Source organism: Aythya marila (assembly GCF_965140915.1).
Source record: "Aythya marila genome assembly, chromosome: 10".
Lineage (NCBI taxonomy): Eukaryota > Metazoa > Chordata > Aves > Anseriformes > Anatidae > Aythya > Aythya marila.
In genome coordinates, this window is record NC_139051.1 from 1,750,282 (window position 1) to 1,774,202 (window position 23,921).

General features: G+C 47.1%; 1 protein-coding gene across 4 annotated transcripts in view; it reads right to left on the reverse strand.

Moving 5' to 3' along the window:
- The window catches only part of ITPR1 (inositol 1,4,5-trisphosphate receptor type 1), a 163,958-nt gene that overhangs the window by 41,636 nt on the left and 98,401 nt on the right, over positions 1–23,921 (reverse strand). For 3 of the 4 annotated variants that reach the window (XM_082768397.1, XM_082768396.1, XM_082768399.1), the window contains 4 exons: positions 19,510–19,642; positions 17,951–18,141; positions 2,814–2,994; positions 1,956–2,209 (listed from right to left, as the gene is read on the reverse strand). In XM_082768397.1, coding sequence (XP_082624523.1) covers positions 1,956–2,209; positions 2,814–2,994; positions 17,951–18,141; positions 19,510–19,642 — 759 coding nt within the window. The remainder of the gene's footprint in view (positions 1–1,955; positions 2,210–2,813; positions 2,995–17,950; positions 18,142–19,509; positions 19,643–23,921) is intronic. The other variant, XM_082768398.1, reaches the window with a different exon arrangement.

A 23,921-nucleotide genomic window follows, 5' to 3' on the forward strand; every position in this document is an offset into this window, starting at 1 on the left:
AGGGCTGCTCCTTGCCTCGTGCACAGGCTGCTCCAGAAGGAAGAAGAGTGGTGCAAAAGGCACAGGACTGCAACTCGGGGAGCCATTTCAAAGGCTTCTGCCTCACTTGAGCATACCCCCCACCAGGCTCTCACAGAGGCGATTTGCATTTCCCCCTTTTAGCAGTTGCGAGCAGCCTGATGTTTTGCAACAGCTCCTCAAACGCCTGGCTCGACAGAGCTGTAATTGCGCTAATGGAAGTGAAGAGGGATCACCCAAATCTAAACCTCACTTCTGTAACCTGGGAGGACGCACAATTTCCAGAGTAACTAACAACCCGTATTTACTCCTTTACGTAGCAAACCCCTTGGCAATACTGACAGGGGTTCCGTTACAACCTGCTAGCTGCAGACGGGTTTGGAAGCCCCACACATTCCTACCTCTGCTTCAGTGCTGCAGGAGAAAGGCAAGCATCAAGGCAGGCCAGCAGTAATAACATTATTTTTGAAAAATTGTTCTTTCTACTTGTATTTTAACCTTTTTCTCCCAGAGCTGAATGCAGCTACTAGATGCTTGGGGAATTTAATTGTTCAGGACGGCGAATAGCTCAGGCCAAGTTTTCGCATTGGCTTGAATTCAATTTTGTTCCTATAGCTTTCAGTGCCTAGCCAAAGACAGCAGCAAGAAAGGATCCTGTGCGTGCGGTTTGGACTAGTGCCACGCAAAGCTGGCGTCCTACTTGTCTCCGACATTGCTAACGGCATGAAAATTGTTTGACAAAACAAAGATCAAATACTTTTTGAAAAATTAGGAGAAGGCCTGGTGTACGTAACCTCAGCACCTATAAAATGTTGGAAGAATTACACGTTCATCGCACAGAAACATTAACATACAGCTTTGATTTCAAATATTGCCAGCAGCAGGGCATTCAAGTTCGGCGGAAGTGATTTGGCAGGTCTGAAAAGCATTCACACAGGGTCTTACAGTTCTGGCATACAGTACAACAATATGCAATCAAGGCAATTATTGCTCCTTTATGAGGGCATTTAGTGCATTGTACCGCGTCTCTCGAGCTCCTCACGTTCAATTCTAAACCAGCGGCAGTGGTTACGCTGAACGAAAATCATGTTAATTACAGTCCATTTGCAAGCAAAAATCTTATCTCCTGTGGAGGCATGTGCTAAATCAGATGAGCCTCACTACTGAATTGCTACACACACCGCAGAACATCACAGGCCACTGAAGGTGGCAGAGACCTTTGGATTCTGCTCAGAGCAGGGGCAGCAACAGGAGGCTTTCCAGGACCGACCCGTTTGGTTTTTGATGCCCATTTCTCTATCCTGCATTTCCTCAGCTTCTCCAGTGATAAATCCAAAACTACTCCCAGTCACCTTCTTCCTCTTATGATCTTTGAAAGTGGCTTCCAGGATTAGTTATCGCATCACCTTCTCTGGGATCGAGGTGAGCCTGACTAGCCTGTGCACAGTTCCCATCTCCCTCCCAGACTCAGCTCTAGCTAAGGCTTTCCTATCATCATCCCAGCACGCTCAGTTCTGTGCACATGGATGGCTGTACAGCGGTCACTGAAATGAGCTGTTCACTGAGAAGCAAGCACGTGCTTAAAGGCTGCTGGAACCAAAGTCTCAGTGCTCTCTTTTCCCACTGCTTTCTTCTTTCCCCTCTCAAAGAGGATCGGTAACTTCACAGCAGAACACCTGCTTGCTTTAGGTGTATGTTTAAAAAAGCCACTTCAAATGGTGATCCCACCACCTTTTATATGCATTGAAAAGACTGCAAGATAACTGGACTCGTATTTGTCCAGCAACATATAAATAACTTTTATTGGATTACCTTAAAGGCCAAGGAAACCAGTCACTTATGTATCCATATAGAAAGGGAGGGGATTAGAGAGACTGATGTGACAGCAGTGACTGCACAAGCTACACGAGCACTCTTGCTTAGCAGTCAGACTGTACCTGCAAATCCCGATTGTGGTTTTCACAGAGCAGCTGCAAGAAACGGAGGATGGGTTGCATTATTGAGATCACAGCACTCATCTCCAGGTCATCTTTATTCTTGTCTGCTGCTGGCTGTGCTCCTTCCCCAGCCGAATAATGGTCATCAGAATCAGCTTCCCTCCGGTAAGTGCTGTAAGCCTTTCTTGTAGCTGCAGAGGCCTCCAGTAACTGATCCCGGACTTCCTCTGTAATTTGGGTCATAGGCTCTCTCGCTAAAATACATAAGAACAGAGCTTCCTTAGGCAAACTGAACGGAGAGGACGAGAAAATCTATTCACACGTTTCCACACACAGGCTGGCTATTCACCAGCAGCTCTTTCTGGTCAGTACGTTTAGTGTGATGTGAGGGTCCTGAGTTTAGAAGGATGTCACGTCATCTCTTCACAATGCAAACCACATTAAAGTTACAAATTCCAATATTAATTGGTTAGGGAACACACATCTAGCACTAGCAGGAGTTACAGTAACAGCACCTGCTCTAGAAGAAAACGAGCATTTCTCCAGTTTTTGTTAGAGAAGGCACTGACCACAACCTACAGTCCAGGGTCATTACTACGAATTGGATTTGGGCAGCTTGTCACGAGAGACAAGGTGGCAGAGTCTCATCTCAGAAATACTTTTCATCATTTCACTAGTGCAATCTCACAAATGGATGAAGAGGGAATGAAGCTCTTGAAATCCCAAGCCAGGGCACCACTGATCTCTGAACTTTGCTCTGTGGGATCAGAGATCAGAGCATTATTGCATCAGCTGAAATGAGTTCAAAACAGCACTTTACTCCCTTGTCACTCTAGAAGGGGAACGACTGGGGATTACCTTTTTTTCTTGTCGGTACATCTCTGTCTGAGTCTTCATCTTTCTTTTTATTTCCTAAGTCGCTAGTGTTGACTGTGACAGTAGCCTTGATTTCTTGCTGTGCTACTTTCATGCGATCATAAAAAACCTTAAAGAACTTCTCAGATTTCTTATCTTCTGTTAGTCGGCAGAAGAATGAATGCTACAAGAGAGAGAGGAACAGGGTAGATATCTTCATACAGAGGTTTGAATACAGATTATTTCACCTTTCTGCAAGGTGTGACATCCTGAAGGACTGGAAAGTTAATTAGCTTTCAGTAAACTGAAACCTAGAAAAATGGAACCTCAAACCTTATTTTTAATGAAGCCAACATTTCTCAGCTATGGTAGCTCCCTTATCGATAACTTCCTAATATGTTTTTAAAGAAGCAAGTGCAATAAATCATGCTAGCCCTCATACATTTAGGCGGCATACTTTTCTCTCAACAGCAGAATTAAGTATAACAAATCAAGGTAAGGTAAGGACAAAGGAATTACCTATAATTCGATTCTCAGCTCAGAAACAAAACAGTATGAAAAAATACAGAGGAGAAAGCAGCAGCCTGCCCAGCCTGCCCTCCCAAGCTTCAATCAAAGGGACCGTGACTCACAGTATGCAGCACTCGATATTAATCACAGTCCAAAACCGTACAAACAGGGCACATGTAACAAGGGATATTTTGTGCTTAGTTTCCACTGCCCTGTCTGCAGGCTTCTTAAAACCCCTTCTAATTCCTACTCCGATATGCCTGTAAGTGACAGAAGAGCTCAGAGCGCTGACTAGTTTCGAGAAGGTTTATTAATGCTCGTCTGCCCATACGCACAGAGACAGAAAGCTGACCCTAAAGTAGAAGGGAATGCAAATCACGTACAGGTCAAAAGGGAGCCAACACAGTAAGCCATCAGACAACTCTTGATGAAACCAATATGCTGTTACGTAAATCAGGACCAGAGCTTAACCATGACTGAAGGATGAACTTGTAAGTGGGTCACCTTATGCAGAGTATTATGAAATTAGTTAGCATTCTGCAGCGGCTCACAACCCAACAGCTTTACATGATGAATAGGAACGAAACCCGATTTATTGAAAAAAAATGAAAAATGGGAATAGCAATCCATCCTGCCTGCTTTTCAGAGCACACGAGCCTGTCTCTCGGACGCCTGCCTTTGATCATGCCTGAGCAGTTGCAGTCAGGACACCGCTGAATGACTTTGAAACGCTAAAAAAGTTGCTGCTTTGATTACAGACAGAGGAGGAGTGCTACTATTTAAAGAAGCTGGTCAATACTCACGTAAGACATCCCTCCCACCTCTGCAATACCTTCCACCTGCCCAAGGCACCTCAGGTAAACTTTAAAGAGTTCATTTGTTCTAGCGATTATCAGAGGATGGAAAGAAGAACCCTGCACGAGCATCGCACGTCTGCAAAGCCACCCACACGGATCCTTTCTCCTGACACCCGTTCAAATACTCGATTAAAGTGCCACAGAGCAAAGCAATTAGCAGCACAAGGTACCAGGAAACCAATGCAGTAACTTCACCTTCCTTTCCTCTCCATCACCCACTCTGCTCCTAAACAATGCAACCAGAAAGCCGTCTGGCAGCAGCAGATCCCCTCACACCTTCGCACTTGGGCACGCTTGGAGTTAGAGAAGGAGAGCGACTGGTGAGAACCAACAGGGAGCCACCAGCTTCTGACCTGCCAACAGCCACAAACGAGTAACAGAAAAGGGAAAAAATCAAAGGAGAAGTTTCAGGACACACGCAGTGTTGTACATGTAAATGACATCCACAGGGACAATAAATTCATGGCAGAAACACGTTGATCCCAAAGGTGAAGATGTGTGGAAGCGATCCAGGTCTAGGAGATGTAGCTGGGAAGCAATAAAGGTTCCCCCTGAGCTCTCACAAGGGCCGAGCACACTTTCACTGTCGGGCAACACTGCAAGAAGTGCACCCTGCCAGCAGGCTTAGAACAGCACAGACACCGTTCAGGGCCCTGGGACACGACACGAGGTGACTTGAGTGACCAGTTCATTTGGAAATATTTGCAGAATTATTCTCTAATTCAGGATTTTATATCAAGTATCCTCACATTTTCTCTCCAAACAGCCTTTGACTGACAGATTACTTATCCAGGTCATATTTTTATTCTACACTGGTCCTTTGATGCGACCAGAGACGATGGCTAGTGCCCTGTCACACTGCAATCCCAACCAAGCGATGCCATAACGTGGCTTCCCTGAGCTGCTGGCCCATAACCAAACCCAGGTTCGCTCTTACTCGCTGCCTGTAAGCACAGAGGAAGGGCTGGTCTCTAAGCTGCATCTTGGAAATTTGACTCTCACGGTATTAAACAAAGCACCTAACAATAATATTTTACAGACAGACCAGCATAAACCATTGGTTCTAGAAAGTGTAACCACTTTCTGAAAAATGCCCTGATTTGCAGTTCAAGCTGGTGACTGCCGTCACCTGACTGCACATCTAAAGAGCCTGCAGAGGAAGATTTTCCCTGTGATGAGCCAGTGGTGAACCGTTCTAATGAACCACACTGAAGAAATACCTTGCATGCGAGTAATTGTTACTTGCTGACAGGCTTGATTTTTGTCGTCTTTTCGAGCTTCTTAACTGACTTTCCATTGCACTTCAGAGAAAAAACAAATGAAACGAACATTTCCAGTAAAGCATTCTTGTGCGTGCTGTGCATACGTTCAATGGTTGTCACAAAATGATTGTTTCGCTTTAGGTCAGGATGCCTAACACCTTCACACATATGAATCAACCACATGCCAGCTATCAAAGGCACTGTTCTTTAAGAGGTGCGATCTTGCAAGTTGTGCTCCTACAGGTAATTGGCGGTGCTAATTATGGCAGAAATCCTTAAACTTATTTTCAGATATAGCCTCAAAACCAAAACTGGGAAAATCTCCCTTTTTAACACAGAAGTGGAGCAGCCATTTTAGATTACGGTGTGCCAGGATCCCGGCTCGTACACCGCCATGCAGCCACAGGCAAGAGTGCTGTGCTTGGAACACGAGGACCAGCAAAGCTCTACCTGAACGCAGTGCTCCAGAAAGGCACTCCTGAAGTGCTGCTGATACAGCAGCGTTTAACCTTGCCTCCGCCTTTGAGGGCTCCCAAAAATCCCTGCTGACCCTGCAGCCAAGTGTTTCTCCTGCCCTCACCTGTACCGGGCAGAGCAGCCCATGCTGGCTCCTCCACGCTGGGACTTGGGGCCTCCAGGAAACCTGCCAGAGACCAGGGCAGAGAAACGTGGCCCCTTCCACACCTGTACCTGGCTGTCCCAGCACAAGGTACCCCAGGATGCTCAAAGCAAAGTGAAGGTAGGAGCTTGTTTTGTGCTCAAGGAGCTGGCAGGGGACCAGCTCTCTGCTCTGACGGAGCAGCGTACGACTATTTAGTTTCCCTGACACTCACTGCCGTTGAACACGAGACATCACATGGCACGAAGGAGATCATGAGGTTTGTTTTATGAATGCTGGATTCAGCCAGCGCAGCTCCACGAGTGCCCGCACCTCCACGAAACGCAGACAGCTCCGGAGCACATCCACCAGCAGACTGAATGAGCAGAGACTTCTCTGATGCAAGTAGCAGAGATAACATGACTGCTATTAATTACAGAGCCACAGAATGAAAGAAACTCTGATAACACGCACACGAAATCCAGAAGCTTCTCACACACCAGCCTGATCACAGCACGTAAGGGTATCACGCAAAGACTTCTTAAACACTTTTAAAGACAGAGCTACAGCCACCTACACAGCTCGTTCAGACCTTCATGGCTTCGCTTTCATCTGGGGCAATGGAAAGGGCATTGCTGATCTGCACAGGAACACGAGGGGAAAACCTCCTCGCATGAAGGTCTGCAAGCTGTAAGCCCTGCCGGGGGCAGAGGACACATTTTTGTGGTGTGCCTTTTCCGTGCCGGCGTGGAGCCCTGGGCAGGCAGCAGTGTGCTGCGTCTCCTAAAAGTATTCAGTATCCTGAGTGGTACCGTGTTGGTTTCAAGGGGGTGGAAAGAAGAACCCAGCACAAACTTCGCTGGTCTGCAATGCGATGTTGAACCCTGATTCCTCCTCCTGACATCCCGTGGTCAGTTAAGCTACCAAAGAAGTAAAGCAACCAACAAGGGCAGGGACCAGGAAACCTGTGCAGTAACTTCTCCTTCCTTCCCTCCACCACCCATCTCTGCTCCTGAAGAAATCCACCCAGAAACCTCATGCAGCAGAAAATCCCCCTTACACCTTTTCAGCTCCAGCACACTGCCTTGGAGCTTAAAAAAAAAGGACATTAAGTAAATAGCTCCAGCAGCAATTATTTACTGACTTTTTCTACTTTATTTCTGTGCATTTTGCAGGAGCAAAGCTGAAACACCAGTGGCTGATTTGAGTAGAAAATAAATCAAAGGTGAAGTTGAATTTTTGGTGCCTTGGTTAGCTACAGTCCGGGCCACCCCCGAGCACCACCAGCCCGGAGGTCTTGCTCATTAAGCAAACCTGAAGTTGTGTTTAAGTAACGCGTCTTTTCAAGAAAAACACCTCCTTGCTTTAGAAGGCATCAGAGATGGTGAACTCTGTCTCTCTGTAGTGGTTAATAACTGTTAGAAACGTGTGCTTAAGTTCCTCTGTGTCACAATTTCCAGTCACCGCTTTATTTATTTATTTTTAAAGACTCTCTCTCTTCCATGGTTATCTCAGGAGCTTGGCAGCTTTTCCCCTTCAGCGCGTTTACACACAATACTAAACATTTACCTACCTTGTGCTAAACCGAAAAAATATCTGAGTATTTTTTCAAATCTTGCTTGTTGGCATTTTACAGGACTGCTCGATGGGGACGAGCAGCCAGCTGACGGCAGCTTGCCCTTAGCTCTCCCTTCCCCAGGCCCATCCAGCCCGCTTTGCCCACACGTGCTGCCACCTTCCCCTGGCAGGTTCCTGCCACCCAGTTCTGCCCCCAAGCCACGACCAGCAGCTTTGCTGCCTGAAAAAAGGGCCCAGTGGCTGGGTTGGGGGGCACCCAGCAGCCTGGCTTTGCTCCCCAGCCTCAGTGACTGTGGCTGGACTGTATGTGCTGAGATCGTGTTGGGAGAAATACAACTAAAGCTATCAGCAAACGTTGGGTTTAAGATAGATCTGTCCAGATGCGTGCTTCTTCCTGAAAGAAGGGCGGCCTGATTTTAGGAAACATTTGGCTGCAGAACCCGAGCAGGGCTGGCTGCCATCCCGCAGGGGACGGAGCGTTTTCTGCTCCACGCCCGCTCACGGAGCTGCTTCACACCACGGCCATCCAGCCCTGCCAGAGCATCGCAGCCCATCCCAAAGAACTCCCCAGGAAAACAAATATTTGGTTACAAATAAATAGAGGAAAGCCCCAGCAAACACCTCGCACGCATTCAAGCGGGCTGTTGTCATCTCCCTCCCCGTTCCTCTAACGTCAACGAACAGAAAGCGTCCTATCAGCCTGGCGAGTCAGGGCTATTTCAGAGAGGAAAGTCCCTCCAGATACGAGAGAGAGATCAGCTCTCTGGCTTGGGTTCAGGACATTTTATTCCAACGCTAAAGAGAAATTACGATGGGGATGTTAACTTGCCTGGGTTACCCGGACAGGCTGCCAGCAAGAACTAATGCGAAACTTCTGTGCTACTTCGTGTTTGCGGAACGAGCTTGCCACCCCCGTACCATTTCTTACGGCAGGACTACTTCAAAGCAGCCACATTTTAAGAAGAAGGGGAACTGCACCGCTAACACAGGCACCAGATTAAGCACAAACACCAACCCTTTATGTTCTGCCTAAACATATCACAAGGGGTTCCGCCGCAGAATTTAAAACCTAACTTTTCGTTCTCATCCCCTCCCCTTTCATTCATTTATTAATATAAACGACCCCCCCCTCTGTAACCGAAACCTTCCATACATCCTGGCTCCCCGAAGAGCCATCACTCCCGGGCAGGAGTGATGAATATCATTACTCTCGCGGAGCCGAGCGAAATGGCAGCTGAAATAACTCAGGCTGAACGTACTTCACAGCTTGAAACAAACCCATAAGGAAAATCTGCCGGAACACCTCAACTGACTGTGTTTTTTGTTTTTTTTTTTTTGTTTTGCAAACTGTAAAATAAACCGTGTCCTGAAAGCAGAGGGGGACTTCCACTCTGTTTTCCACGAGGAAGACGAACTCCCTCTGCCACGGGCAGCCCACGTGCAGTCCTGCAGGGCTCGCCCTCAGCCAGAGCCTGCCCCGGGGCACGGAGCAGGTTGGCAGCAGGCAGCACGCACAGCCCGACCCGGGCACACACTCGGCTTTCCCAACAAGCATTAAATGAAAGCAGCGGGGGAATCGCACCACTCACATCACGAAGAGCCCTTGTATCCTATGTGTTTTCCTATTGTAACACTCAAAACCCCGATGCGGTTCGGTCCTTTCACAGAGAGGAGCAAAGCCAGGACTGAGCACGGGTCAGCCCCTCACAAACACGGCCCCAGCCCCGCGAGGTGACGCCGGGTGAGCAGAGGGAAGCGCAGGCTGGAGGAGTTACAGGTAGGAACGTGACTTGGGTTCGGGGTTTAAATCCCTCCGAGCAGGGAGCAGATGGCTCTCCCAGCGTGGGAGACTTGGGGGCCCGACCTGCTTTCAGCACGGAGCCTGATTTGAGTTCCTCCTGCGTGCATGTGCGAGCACGCACCGGCGGGTCACACAGCTAATCTGCGCGAGGCTCCTGTGTGGCAGGAGCACGAATCCCACTTCCTTGGTGAACCAGCGAGCTGTGTGTAGGTGTGAGAAACAAGGAAGTCTGCAGACTCCCCAAAAGAAAAAAAAAAAAGTGTAAGATCTTCTTGAGAGACAGAGGAATTAAAGAAAACCATAGCAACAAGTCAGTCCACCTACCCAAACCACCCACCCACCACCAGTTTCATTTGCTGACGCACTTCAAAAACAAGCTGGCTCCTACCAGCTCTGGAAGGTGAGCAAGCCCTGAGAGCTCATTAAATTCCCTCCTCAGCTACTCGTGTGTGCCTGCAGCTAGTGAGCAAGTGGGATATAAATAGAAGTTATATAACATCTCTTTGTTGATTCCTGTGCTTACCAAAAAAAAAAAAATAAAAATGCAGCATGACCTTGTTTTTCTGAATAGCTTGCCTCTGCCTGCTTGTGGAGGACTTTAATCCTGTTAGGGATCATCTTAAAAGTTGGATGTGGACTCCGTGGAGGGGAACAGGGAGAAGCACCGACTCCCATCGCCACGCAGAGCACCAGGATTGCATCTGAGCGCCGAGGGAGAGGCCACAGGAGAGGTCTGTGGTAACGCCCAACCACGAATGATGTGGTATTCGCAGCTACCGAGACCAGACGAGGAGTAAAGCAGCCGAGCTCTGGTGTAGCACATCTCCCTTCCTGCCTGCATTGCTCAATCACACACACGGGCATCTCAGTAGCTACGTGGAAAAGCTCCCCGTTGGGTAAAAAGGCTGGAAGATGCTATGATACAGGAGCGCTGATGGCCCCCAAATCCTTCCAGTAGCATCAGCTGCCCCCAATGAAAATGAAATCACCTCTGTAAAGCAAGGGCAGCAATGACTCCTAACAGCTTTTCACTCTCTCAGTGCATTATTACCAGGGCGTGTTTGTTTTTAACACGGTGGTGTCTCACGGCCAGGTGAGATCCGAGCCTCCCCTGCGCTAAATGCATTGAAGCACACGTGAAGGAGCCCGTGTGCGCCCCAGGGCTTGCAATCTGCTCACCTGATGACGATCAGCAGTGCATCGGGAGATGGATTTCCTCAGCACTCGCTTAATTACTACTGCAAGTTCAACGCCTTGTTTTGAAGGTAACCCTGGGTTCTGGATGTGCATCGTGCTTCGTTTGGGAGAGCTTGCTCGCTCTTGGTCGCAGCCCACAGCTCAGTGTCCTGCCCCATGCAGGTCTTTACCAAGATTTACTTTTTTTGTGTATCATGTTCAGAGTAACATACTCAGAATGTCAAAACACTGTTATGGTACAGTTCAGCTTGAGAAAGACTTATTAAAATTGTGGAAGACACAGGTGATTACTTAATAGGCACCGACACCTTGCTGGTTTGGCATTAGTTTCCACAACAGACATTATCGAAGCAATGAAAAAAGATAACAACATCCTATATCAAAAAATCCCAACTGCCTGTTAAAAACAAACACCGGCACTTTTTCTCACATTCTATCTGGATGAGGAGTTCTCAGACTGGAAATTAAGAGACTTTTTTTTCAGGGACCAAAAGTTCCCAAGTGCTATTCACAGAAGCTTAGTGACCCAACGGTATTCTTGCCTCTGAAGCATTTACCCCCACGTACAGTTTTATGTGCTCACAGGTATCTGTGACTGCTGCATAGCCTGCAAGAAGTACATTTGGGTAAAAAGTCCAAACCACAAACCCCAAAACACAGTTATGTCACTAAATCTATGTTTTGAATTACCGATACTTCTGTATCGTTTTGCCAAATTTTCTCCTGATTTTGGAGGACAATTGCAGCGATGGAGAAACACCCTAAGTGCCTTGGCAGCTACTAGGGCAGCACACATCCAGGCCAACAGAGAAAGGGAAAAAAAAAAGGAATGGGTTGACTGGTGTGTTCCAGCCATTTCACTGCTGTTCTCCAGCATCACTTACCCTTCAGTTCTGTCACTGCTTCGCAGCCAGCGCTACAGGAGGCTGAAGGGCACAGATCTGTCTCAGTTACTGCCTCGTAAAAGCAGAGCTGTGGCCGGCAGCAATGAAAGTGACCGCTGGGGCTGCCACGTCTGCGCACTGCGACGGGCTGCGCCTCCCCGCAGCATCATCCCAGAGGGTTCTGAGAGCCGCGTGTTGGAATATTTGCACTTAGCTTTGGGGATCGTCATGGCTCCCACGTTGTTCTTAGCACCAGGCCAGAACCTGGAACGCTTCTCTGTGCGTCCTGGCACTCTTAATGCCAAGACCCAAGCGCACTGACCAGGAGTCCTCTCTGTGCCTGGTTAGCAACCTGGGTCACTTGGTTCCTGCTGCAGTCCTGTGCACCAGAAACACAGACAGGAATTGGACGAGTCTGGATTCAACTCCTTTTTGTGCAAATCTGCAATTACTTCATAACAATCAATCATTGTTGGACAGTCTGAGGCACTGAGTTTCGCAAAGGAGACTGCAATTCACCTTGCTGGAGCTTGGTTGCTGGTGGTAGCACACGAGGAGAAAAGTCAACCAAGCCGAAGCACGTTACATGGTGCAAGACAGAGCTGAAGGCAGGAGAGTTGTGTCAGTCCAGCCTTTTACCCAAACCCATACTTTCTACAAAACCAGAGAAACCAAGAGCCAGCTGAGGTGATTTCTGGTATTTTGCTCATTCAGAGCCACCTTTGCTCATTCAGAGCCACTTGTGCAAGGCACAGCCCTGATCCCTGCAGCCACGGCCCCTAACCTGACCAATGCTCAGAAGGAAGGCCCGTAAAACACCTGGCTTCCCTTCGTGGGCTGAACTGCAGAGCTCTGGAAGCCAAGGCACCTCCAAGCCACGAGGCTTTCCGTGCAGTCACGCAGCAGAGGAGCCTCAGCACACACACAGTGAACGAACTCCTCACCTTGGCTCAGCCCGATGCTGTTCTCACGCTGATTTACTGCCTCTTGCCACACAGTGACGGAGGCACAGCCACGCAGTCTAACACCACAGCCGCACACCGCAGGCTCCTCGGGGACAGCCCTCGTGGTGGCTGAAATTGGCCACCGCCCTAGGTGTCCCTCCTGCCCCAGGGAGAGTCTGTGATCACCTCCTGTGCACAGGCAGCGACTGCTCACATTAAAGCCAGGAGCAAATCCCATTTCTATTCTGAAAAATAATCACCTTTTCGGTGGTACTGAGTCCCTTTACCATGTGGGGTGCTTGCAGTGTACCTTGAAGAACTGTGGATGAAGGGGTGAGGGAAAGGTAGCGCTGCACGTCGAAGTGGTAGCTCTGCATCACATCGCTTTGGGGTAGCACTTAAAAATGCCTTCAATTAAACTAATATCATCAACCTCACTTTACCTTCCCTTGCTGAAAATACCAACGTGTGTGGGTAATTTGTCACATAATCTAACTTTTGAGAAGATCCCTAATTAAACCAGCAGACCAAACTCTCCAGGGAGAGGTGGTTATGTAAGGGACCTTACTTGTCGGTAACTTCCATGGACCTAGGAAACCTGAAACTCCACAGAGGTGAAGCAGAGTATATGGTGCATATAATTTTTATTTGGCAGATGAGAGACAAGTGCTACAGGAGAAGTCCTCAGCAATTTTCTTCGCTGTCATTCACTTGCTGGGATTGCTTTAACCGAGGCAAACTGGCTGTGTTGCAGGTTGCGCAAGGGACGGACCATCCTTTGATCTCTCCAAAGGAGCAGCAGCTCTGCGGTAAGCATGCCTATGAGCAATGGCAGCGGCCACGCAAGCTCCTGTGAAGCACGCCCAAGCCAGCACCTGCGGGGACGGGTGCCTTACACCCGCTGGCAGTGCCCCAGCTGGGGGCATGCTGCTCACCCCTCAAATTTTGGAGCAGAGCACGGGGCCGGCAGGGCACCCGCCCTCCCAGGGCTGTCCCGCGCAGAACCGCTGACGCGATCTCTCTCGAGGCGGATGCTGAGGGTTATATAAATTAATAAAGGGGTTTATATAATTTTCAGTTCAGTGAACAGTACCATTTGTCAAGTTAATTTGCTGCTCGGTTTTGACCCTGCGGTTCCACCTCCGCTCCTGCCTCGTTACAAACGAGGGCAGGGTTCCCGGCGGAGCCGGGAGCAGGCAGCTCACCGGACACAGCTCGGGCACCACCACCAGCACCTGTTACCAAAGCACCTGTCCCTGTTCCCAAACACATCCAAAAAAACAACACTGAAAAGCTTCCATCCAGAGGGCTCTAGGTGTGCAGAGACCTGTCTTTCTCCCCAGACAGTAAATTTATCACATCCACGTTCGCTCCCAACAACAAAACACCGAGCAGCTGGGATGAAACGTGCCGTACACTACCCTCTGAGCCTATTACCTAAGATAAACCAGGAATATTTTTTCTTGCCCTGCTTCTCCCCCACGTTCATTTTCTTAACAATACAATAAAAATCACTGCTGCCAATTATAATAAGGAACATTTCTAGATTTGCTTTTCTGCTAGAGTTGGCAACCACCTACTTTGCCTAGCCTTAATATTGGCCCTGCATACACGTAATGAGGCAGTAACACCTATTCCAGTTATCCCTTTCCAACATCACGGGGATCTGTTCTCCCACTGAAGCTCATGGGAGTCACCCGGGAACTCCCATTATTAACCATATTACAAACGTCATGTGCAAGTTCCTGTGTGTCAGTACAGACTTTTGCTTAACTTCAGGCTGAACTCATTTCCCGTGTGAAAACCTGGAGTTAAGAAAATGCCATGCAGGGGCGACATATTTCTGGCTGTACTGCCAAAAAGCCTTTTTACATAACCTGTCCCTATCCCACTAGTTTCCTATTCTCAAAGGACTGTAAGCAATTTAAGTTCAGTAAAAATTATTCAGATGGAGCACGGAATGAACTTATTCAGAATACTATAAACGAAGAGTTGCTAATAATAACCAAAAAAATGTGAAATGACGACGAGCTGTGTTAGAACCCAAAGACAAAGCTGGCCGACTTGGCTAGGCTGACTTTCACAATGACAAACGCATCTGATGCAAATTGAACACAGTTATTAGTCCAGCGACTGTAGATGACTCTTCCACTGACAGTTACTGGAAACTGCCATAGAATTTCAGAAAATCCACTCTGCAGGTTGCAGAGGTTGTGAAGCCCCACCTGATCTGCAAAACTCACAGGAAGAATACAGATTAGAGAAGGATCAGGATAAAAGACCACAGAGAGCACTGGGTTCATTTTCATAAGTGCACCTAGTTTCATAAGCATGTCTTGTTTCCATAAGCAGACAAAAAATTTTGCAGTGCTTTTTGTAGAAATAAAGTCTTACTAAATAAGAGATCAACACTCTGCTATACCATTATTAAATCTGTACTGCAGTGAAAGACTGCTTCATAAAAACCAGCAGATTTGAAGCTGTGCAGGCTACTGACTGCTCTCCTGCAGGGAGTATTGCCTCTGCAGAATTGCTAACAGCTAGGTTTCACCCAGAGCCTTCGGTATTTTCTGGGTGAGCAGATATGCCAGCTCACTATGCGAAGAGAGAAGAGCTTGGTTACATGAATTTACTGTCTCTGGATGCCAGCTTAACTTGGACATCACTCAGCAATCACTCTGGGAGATAGAGAACAGAAATTGTGATTTTACTAAAGAGCAAACCTCCAAGTTCACTTTGATTCACCAGCGTCGAGCCAGCTGTTCTCCCAGAAATTAGGCTTTGTGGTTCGTGTTTTTCTGCATTAAAGTTTTATTTACTTGGCTTTCATGACTCAAATACTACTGAAAGATGAGAGAGCTGAGTAAGTGCCGCTCCTGACTGATGTTGTGGTAGTCTCCAAGGGCCCTGACTGTGCTGGAGATCGTGCAAGCAAAGCAGGGCCCCGGGGAACAGATTAACCAAGGCAGAGGTAACCCAGGGAACATTGCGCACTGATAAACCTCTTTTTTGCCTTTTGCTATTAGGCTGCTGGATTGGGACCACTTGTTAGGATATTTTCAGTAAAGTCTCCTCTGTGCTTCCCATGCATGAGTAAGAGCTCCTGGGTGTGTCCAAGACCTCAGCCTTACACAGCATTAGCTGTAGGCATCAGAAAGCGATTTGGTTCCTAAAACACTCTGTACTCAAAAGCAACCAGGTCCATAATCCCCAACCCCTCGCTGTTCCGTTACAGCACGTACACACATGGACAAAGCAACTCCTGGCTGCCCAGAACATTTTTCTCAAGGTAAAGGCAGCCACTAAGCACTTTTTCCTGAGTGGGAAAGGATGGAAAATAGTTTCTCTGGCTTGTCGGAAGTAACGTCTATAAAGGCAGGAGAGCAGCAGAAACTGGCAGGACCCTAACGCATGGGTGCGAGAGCTCTGCCACTTGCTGTAACCACCGTACGACAACAGCTCGCTCCTAACCACGTAATTATTTCACAGACTCCCAATTTGCAGCAATAGACAGCAAATGCAAACTTAAAAAACCCTTGCTTTTTGGTGAAAGAGGTGTCTCTGGACGTGGATGGAAGATTTCCCTGTTTGTTTTGACCCAAGGAGCTAAGAAGTCTGCTTCCAACTCTAACAACAATTCATGCACAGCAGGGAAGTGACTCTGCTCACTCCATTAGTTCTGGGTTCCAGGACAAGCAAAGGCTCTCTCCATTTCAGGCTGGTGCAGAATTTGTTTTTCCTTCCAGCACAGCAGTGTGAGGTTACCTGAGGCTACCTGTGAGCGAAGAAGATGAAAGCTCAGCTTCCTTCAGATCTGAAGAGAGCAGGAAATTGAAAGGAGTGACTCTCCCCATGGAATGTTAATCCTGTCATTGTATTTTAAGATGACATGGGATTTTAAGTGCTTTGTTCCCACTTTGTCTTTTGCAAAGAAGCTTCGCTCTAGAGCACATGTACAGGGAAAAAAGAAGGTACTGATTACAGAGCCAAGAGATGAAGGAACCTGAAAAGATTCTCTCCCCTCTCAGCAGAAGTTTGTGCGAAAACAAGGTGGTGCTGCTGTAGATGTAGTTTAAGTTTTAATCATTATCATCAATTATAACCAGTCGGAACTCAGCCTCATGTTGTACTTGATCAAGTCTCACCACACAGTGCTACCCAGAGGAAAGTGCTGCTCTTTTGCACAGCTCTGGTCAGGTTTTACACAGACCTTTTCTATAGCATTGAATCTGTTGCTGCTGGCAGGCCGGTTTTCCATCAGATCAACTCTCTCCACAGCTGCACAAGCCATACAAAGGAGGGGACAATCAGAGCTAACCAGAACGGGATGAGCTGTTTTGGCTAGAGCCCACAGTTACATTAGATTGAGCACAACGCGGAGCACTGCCCCTGGCCTGTTCCACATTTCTCACAGAAGCTGCCACAGAGGTCTAGCAAGAATAACGTTGCCATTGTGGTGGCTCTTAGCCACTGCAATGATACCAGAGACCGACCGCGTGCTTTGGGTAGCTTGGTTTTCAGGACATTAACAAATAAAGGACTGGGGAGTGGTTATATTGTACTGGGAACAGTGGGGCACGTATGTAAGGTTTTCTTAGCTCTGTTTGTCCAAGCTCTTCTGCAAAGTTTACCTGGATCCTGATTTAAGTACCTCAATAGTTGTTCCTCATTAGGTTGCACCACAAATAGTATCAAGTTGTAAGCCTAAATCTGTATGTGTATCAAATGCTTGAACATATTTATCTGAAAGTAACAACCTGTTGACCTTCTTAAACAAATCACTGATTGTCTTCTTCAGGTGTGAAACAAATGGCAGGAGGGTGAGCAAAGGGAAAACAACCTCTGGAAGAGCTATGCATAAGGACTGTTGTCCAGGACTGCTAGTATGCAGAACATACACAAAGTCAAAAGAATTAGATATTACATATTTAATAATCTTTGCAGTCGCATTTTTCTGTAATAAGGTTGTCTTTCTGTTTGGAAGAATACCATGTTTCTGAAATGCAACAAGTTAGTTGCTGTATGTTCACTAAAATCCATACCAGGTGCAGTTCGCATTTAGTGACACCAAATTTGTATTCAAAACACCGAAATGAAGTACAGCATGATAACAGAAGAACAGTGGTGGCCTGGAGTTTACCATGCAGTGATATTTTAAATTCTGATCTGAAATGTAAGACCTATAGTTGTAAAGGTCTCAAAGCATCTTGCAGTTGCTTCAACTTACACATAAAAGCAGTCATATTAACTTATGGTACAAAGCTGTTTTATTATACATTCATACCTCTGTATTGCCCTGGGAAATACCTCAATTACCTAGTGCCCATGCAAACATTTAATAAGTTAACTTTTGCATGGTAGACACTGATATTTCCCTTAATTACAGGTCAAAGATCATTTAGTCATTTCCCCTCCCATCTCCTTAACCTCGTCAGGTTTCCTGGATCTCAAAAATATTTCCCTTCCCGACATGTTTTAGTTATAAGGTTAATGTTTTCCATTTTCCTACCTGTATTGTAGTGTTCCCACCTTCCAGAAGGGCAATGGCAAGTAGGATACTCTCATGGAAGACTCTGTCACTGGTGGCATTCATGATGAGGTCTATGACCAGGTTGGATGCACCTTCTTTATCCAGATGACACTGGACATCTGCCAAACTCATCTCACCTCGGCTCATTGAACTTGATCCGGAGCTTCCTCCTATAAAGGTGATCACGACAGCCTGAGATTCAAATCCTGCTACTCTACAGTGATGGCACCTCTCTCCTGGTTTAAATTATTAAGTATCCTGAATGGCACATGTTTATTAACAGTGATGAACTCAACTCCTAGAATTTCTGCAAGTGTTTTTAACTTAGAGCGTAGATGAGACGCATCATACGATGGGCAGTTAATGCTGCTTTAATGTGTGCAAGGCTCTTAAGTCCTGAGGAAGAAAGCTTGGGCTGGCAAGCAGAAATAGTTCTTGCCACTATCACCCCCACTGCTAGCAGAAGCTGGAAGGAGGGCTGGTGTACCGAAAGAGGATTCTGGAAGCAGTATGGGCTCAGAGATACAAAGAGGTAAAAGCTCAGTGGTACCAGCGAAGAGATGGAGAAAAGGCAAGACAAATTCCAGCAGATGGCAAAGCCAACGCTATGCTTCTGTACAATTACAGAAGCATAAAAATTCATAGATGAAGCAGATCAAACAAGATAAAGCACACAAGATTTGGTGGAAGAGGCAGAAAGAACAAGAACTGAAGCAAAATGATCTAGAAAGCGAAAGAGTATCACAGCAGGCAGCACTATGCAAAGGCAAACGTAATTACAGCTCGACTTCAAAAAATGAGGGAGGGATTTTTTGTTTTGTTTGTTTGTTTCTGATCAGACCTGCCTTCAATGGGATTACCGACAGTCGTTAGAGGCAAAAACCCACTGAATGGTGTTTGACGAAAACATGCCCAACTGACTTCTTTAGCAATGGTTTCAAATTAAATAAACTGCACTCTACAGTTGACTTCAAACCTGATTTTTGCTCATCCTACCCTGCAATCTCCCCGTAATGCAACAAAATGCTTTTGTTTTAGATATGGTTAATCTGACATCCCTATGAGCACATCTCCCAAGCATTGTTGCAAATATTAAATTGATCAGATTTCCTGAGTACATCCACTCAAAGCAAGACACCCCAAGAAAGTCTCTGGAAGGCATAAAAAAACCTCGGCCTGCTTAACTCTGAAGTACGTTCTCAAACGCAGTCAGGAAAACAAGAACGCTACTCTCATCTGCGTAAGGAAAAAGCAGTTTACGTGATTAGAGACAGGAGAGCCATGTTCTGCTCGGCTTAAAGTGAAATCCCTCAAGGAGAGCTGAAACATTGGAGTTTCCAAAGCCAGGGAAAACGTGGGATTAAGAGTTCTTCCCCGACCGCCGTGGGTGATTTTGTTGTTGGTGGTGGTTTTCATTCGTTTTTTTTTTTTTGCATTTCACAGAAACAGACCAGCAAGGGAGAAGTCTGAGGGGAGAAGACTTGGACGTGCAGGACACCGAGGGGCCGCGCGGACGGACAGACAGACGCGCGTCCTACCTCCTGCCCCGGCCTTGCTGGCGCCGCCAGCCGAGAGGGGCCCATTGCCGAAGCTGGTGAGGCTCTCCCGCCGTCCCGCAGGCCGCACGTTGCCGTAGTAACGGTTGACCAAGACTTGCCTGAGGGCCTCCCCCTTGATTCAAAGAGGATAACCAAGTCATGATTCGGGCGCAGGGAAGAAATAGGCCAGCAACACGCGGTACAGGAGGAGTGCTGCTACCGCAGCGAGGAGGGGGACCCGAGACCCTGGAGATTGGGGAAGATCCGCTGGGCATCTCCTGGGGTTCTCGGCAGGCTGGGACACCAGGGGTGTCACACGGGGCTCAAGATTAGGGGTTCCCAGCACCAGAAACAGCTACAGTCCAGATTTTCCTCATGCTTTCTAGACAGATTTTATTTTCAGAGCGTTTTGTTTTTCAAATCACGGACCATTGTCTGCCTTAAGCGTAAAAAAATAAATCTGCACAGCACCGAGATGAAATAAAGAGGCGGATCAGAGAAACGCTGTTAGAAATGGCTCTGTGGGCAAGCAGCCCCATCTCCTCAGCCCTTGCCTCTCCTGCTGCAGCACGGCGCTCCCCTCGCCCTCCCCACCACCAGCCAGCGGGGACCCGAGCGCTCCCCGCCGCCCCCGGCTCTTTGTTCCCGGTCACGCCAGCAGTCAGCACCCGAGCACATGAGCCCGCGGGCACCGCGGGGCAGCGGTCCTCGGATAACCCCGGCGTCCCAGCCCCGTGCGGCCCCGGGGACACCCGGCACGGCTGCGCGAAGCACGCGCTGCTGCCGTCAGCAGAAGTCGGAGGAGATCCAAACAGCCCCCAGGTTGAACGTTAACCTGTGGGCCCTGCAACGCGCTCGCTGAGGTCTTCACAAGAATCCCCAGTAATATAGGGAGCGGCAGAAAAGCCGGCTGTGCCGCCAGCAGTAGGCAGATGCAGAAACGCTGCAGCTCGGTTAACAGATTTTTGCAAGGTCTTTGCGCATGAAGAGAGACAAGCGATTATTTTAACAGTGAGCTGCTGCTCTGCTAATGGGGGTGTGCTGTGACTGCAGCAGTGCCACCCTGAGCCGCTGCCGGAGAGGAGACACGGGATTTATTTCCTGAGGATTCCAAAAAATTTGAGCTTGGCAGCAGTGATTTCAGACAAAACGTGCTTGATGCTTATTTTCAGCTGGATTTCAAACCAAATTAGTAGTCTGGCTGTGGATTCAAAATGTCATCAGCTACAGGGCTCAATATTAGCTGTCAAACAAGTGAAGCCTTCCTCCTTAAACTTTCACAAGAGGCCTTTAAAACACACATAAGTAAAAGGAGCAACGCATATGTGTGCTAGCTGCCGCAGCCAGAGCCCAGCCCTGCCGCAGCCAGACTGCTTCTGAGATGAAGCCAGCACTCACAGAATGCCTTACACCCCAGCGCACTGGAAAGACAAAAAACCTGTCTGAAACTAACAATCCTCGACCAAATCGCTCCCGAGCTGAGGAAGCCCACCCATGGCTGCAGCTCGTGCCCTGGCAGCCAGGAGCTGCTCCCACCGCCCGGCAGGGTGAGGGCGGCAGCGCAGGAGCTGCGTTTTACTAAATCAGATGGGGATGGGGAAATGACAGGGAGACGAGATGAAGATAAGCACTAAGAGAGCTTTCCAACCAGCTGCTTCCAAAATGAAAAAAAATAAAAAAAAAAAAGCAAGTTCTTTTGGAAGCAAAAGTAGAAGAAAACCAGTCCTTCTCCAAGGGGCACACACTTGCTGTCACTGCTTGGGCCAAACCGTGAACATGTGGCAGAGGCAAGAGACTAATTCCAGGGCCCCAGCAAACTCATCCCCGAGGAGCTACTTTGACTGACAATGACAAGATAGTGTTTAGTACATGCTGTAGTGCCTTACCCACTCTTTCTGCTCTCCGTCTGGCAGGTAAGGAAAGATACATGACAGAACAAGGCCAAGACAGGCAAAAAAACCCCGACATCTTAACTACATCTTTCTTCTACACGTGTACTGATTAGAGAGGAAACTTGATACTTACAGAGCCCCATGCCAAAACCAAGTCACAGCGGAGCTCTCCCGTTACCTTTTTCTCTTCTGTTAAGCTGACTAGCAGTTGTCACAGCAACTGGCATTTAAAAGCTGGAATTTTTACTACCTACTACAAAGATCAAAACGCACATCTGACTACAAGAACTGCTGTTTGGTAAGCTCCACCTCATCCCAAGTCCAGGAGGATAACTCAAGCTCGTGGGATTGTCCCTGGGCTTTCTAGGAGCAGAAGGCAACTTCTATTCCATGCTCAAAATGGTTCACATGAGTGGGGAGACCTGAGCAGAGCTCCTGCTCCTCGGACAGACCCACTGCACCTCTGTTCTCTGTGCCTGTGGTATACCCGAAGCAGGACAAGCAAGCAGAAAATACAAGTGGGAACACGTTATGAAGCATTTGCTGTTTTTAGTCTGAAAGCATGCTGATCCACAGTTTCAGAGGTTTGGCAATCCATCCCCGCATTCGATATCATTTAAAATTCTAACTGCGAATAAAAACTTCACCATTTACTATAAAATTATTCAAAAACACTGTGTTAGCTAATAAGTGTATGAAAATGTGATCAAAATAAAGGAGAAAAATGTTATTTAAGTAACGTTATAATTAATTCAGCTGCGCTGCTTGGCTTCAGAACAGTTCTTTAACCATCCTGTTACTGTTACACACCACTTTGATGCGTACAATATGCAAACAAATATCAGATGTTTGGCGGCAGTGAGAAAAATCAAATATGCTACCTAGCAGAATTCAGTTTCATCTGCATTCATCAGCAACTAACAGTAAGCAACATACAAACAGTATTAAACATATCAATAAAACAGATGCAATATACAGTTCAGGTGTTATCAGAAACCTGCTATGACCTTTAAAATGGGGAATTGTCAATAAAATTTAAGAGCGAAGCAGTTAGGAGTTGCTACTTTTCTGTTCTGAGCAACGAGAGCAGAATAAATGAAGAAATGTGCTAACAATGTTGATTTGGCAGCTTGATTGTTTATGAAGGGGGCAGGTAGGGCCAAAGCAAGCAAACTCCACAGGCACTGAATAATCTCACTGTAATTTTGTGATCATCACCAAAGGGAGTGCTTTAACAAGTGTGAACAGACTAGAGCAGGATCTGAGGTTTAATCCTGAGCAGCCAAGCACTTGCCCCTTCCACTGAACACAGCAGAAGGTGCCCCCATACCCTGTTTTGTAAGCACGGCTGCTAGTTTGGGATTTTCGAACAGACTGGCAAGCAGTTAACCACAGAAGTGTCTTACATGACTTAAACTTCACTGTTTAAAAGGAAAAGGCAAAGAATTAGTTCTGAATGTGCTTGACTACTGTACATACCCTTCTATGATCCTCCAGTTGCCTCTGTGGTAGAGTTTGATCAAGCTCCTGCTGTGCACGCAGAAATTTCATTTTAAAGGAGAACAACACTAAAGAGACACTAGCATCTTTGCACTCATGGGAAATATTAAGGGAAGTCACAGCTGAAAGCAACGGGGAGATGAGGAAGACCAACCGACAAGCTAACTAAATAAAACATCAGCCCTTAATTAGCTCCCACGGTACTTAACCAGTCTGCTCTGACACTCGCCAGCAGACCACCATGGCATGCACATATGCCAACACATTCTCAGGGACTTAAAGAAAACACACAGTCTACCTAATTTTACAGGTACCACACGACAGTTCAGGATCTCAAACCATGCATTATGCCCATGCATACATATACACATATACACACACGTACACATACAGACACCCCTTCCCCACTACACACACACACATTTCTGGTGGAAGTGGAGGCACTTTAACATGTCGGATTGTGGTCAAGGAAGTTCTTTTGAGACTGTGGAGGGCCTCTGACAAAACCCACACAGGGTTTTCATTCCAACGCCATGGACTTCAGCAGTAGAGGTTTCACTGATTTATTGAGAGAAGTCCCTTGGCACGTGCCTATTTCCAAATCAAGTCTCATATTTCAGATATTAGGTATGTAAAGGAAGCAAATTTTCAGGAACTTAGTACAGACTCGAACTTCCACTTTGGAAACCTTAAGTACTTCAAGTTCTCGTTCTTTAAAGCATTCTGGAAATGTAGAAATATTCTGAAACCACTCTATAAAGGGACCCATCTTAAACCAGGAGCCACCTTCTAGATATCTCAAAGTCATTCTATGACCACCGAGAGTTTCAGCTTCTGTTTAAACACTATTCCACAAAAATTACAAGTACAAAGATTCCACAAACTTCATTTTTCTTTGTTATTTCAAAACATACATAAAAACTTCACACTTCAATATGTCAGAGAATCAGTGCCCTCCTAGATTAAGACTTCATTGTTGTTTCACTGAAATTTGCAGAGATACAGCACCCAGCTGTGGAA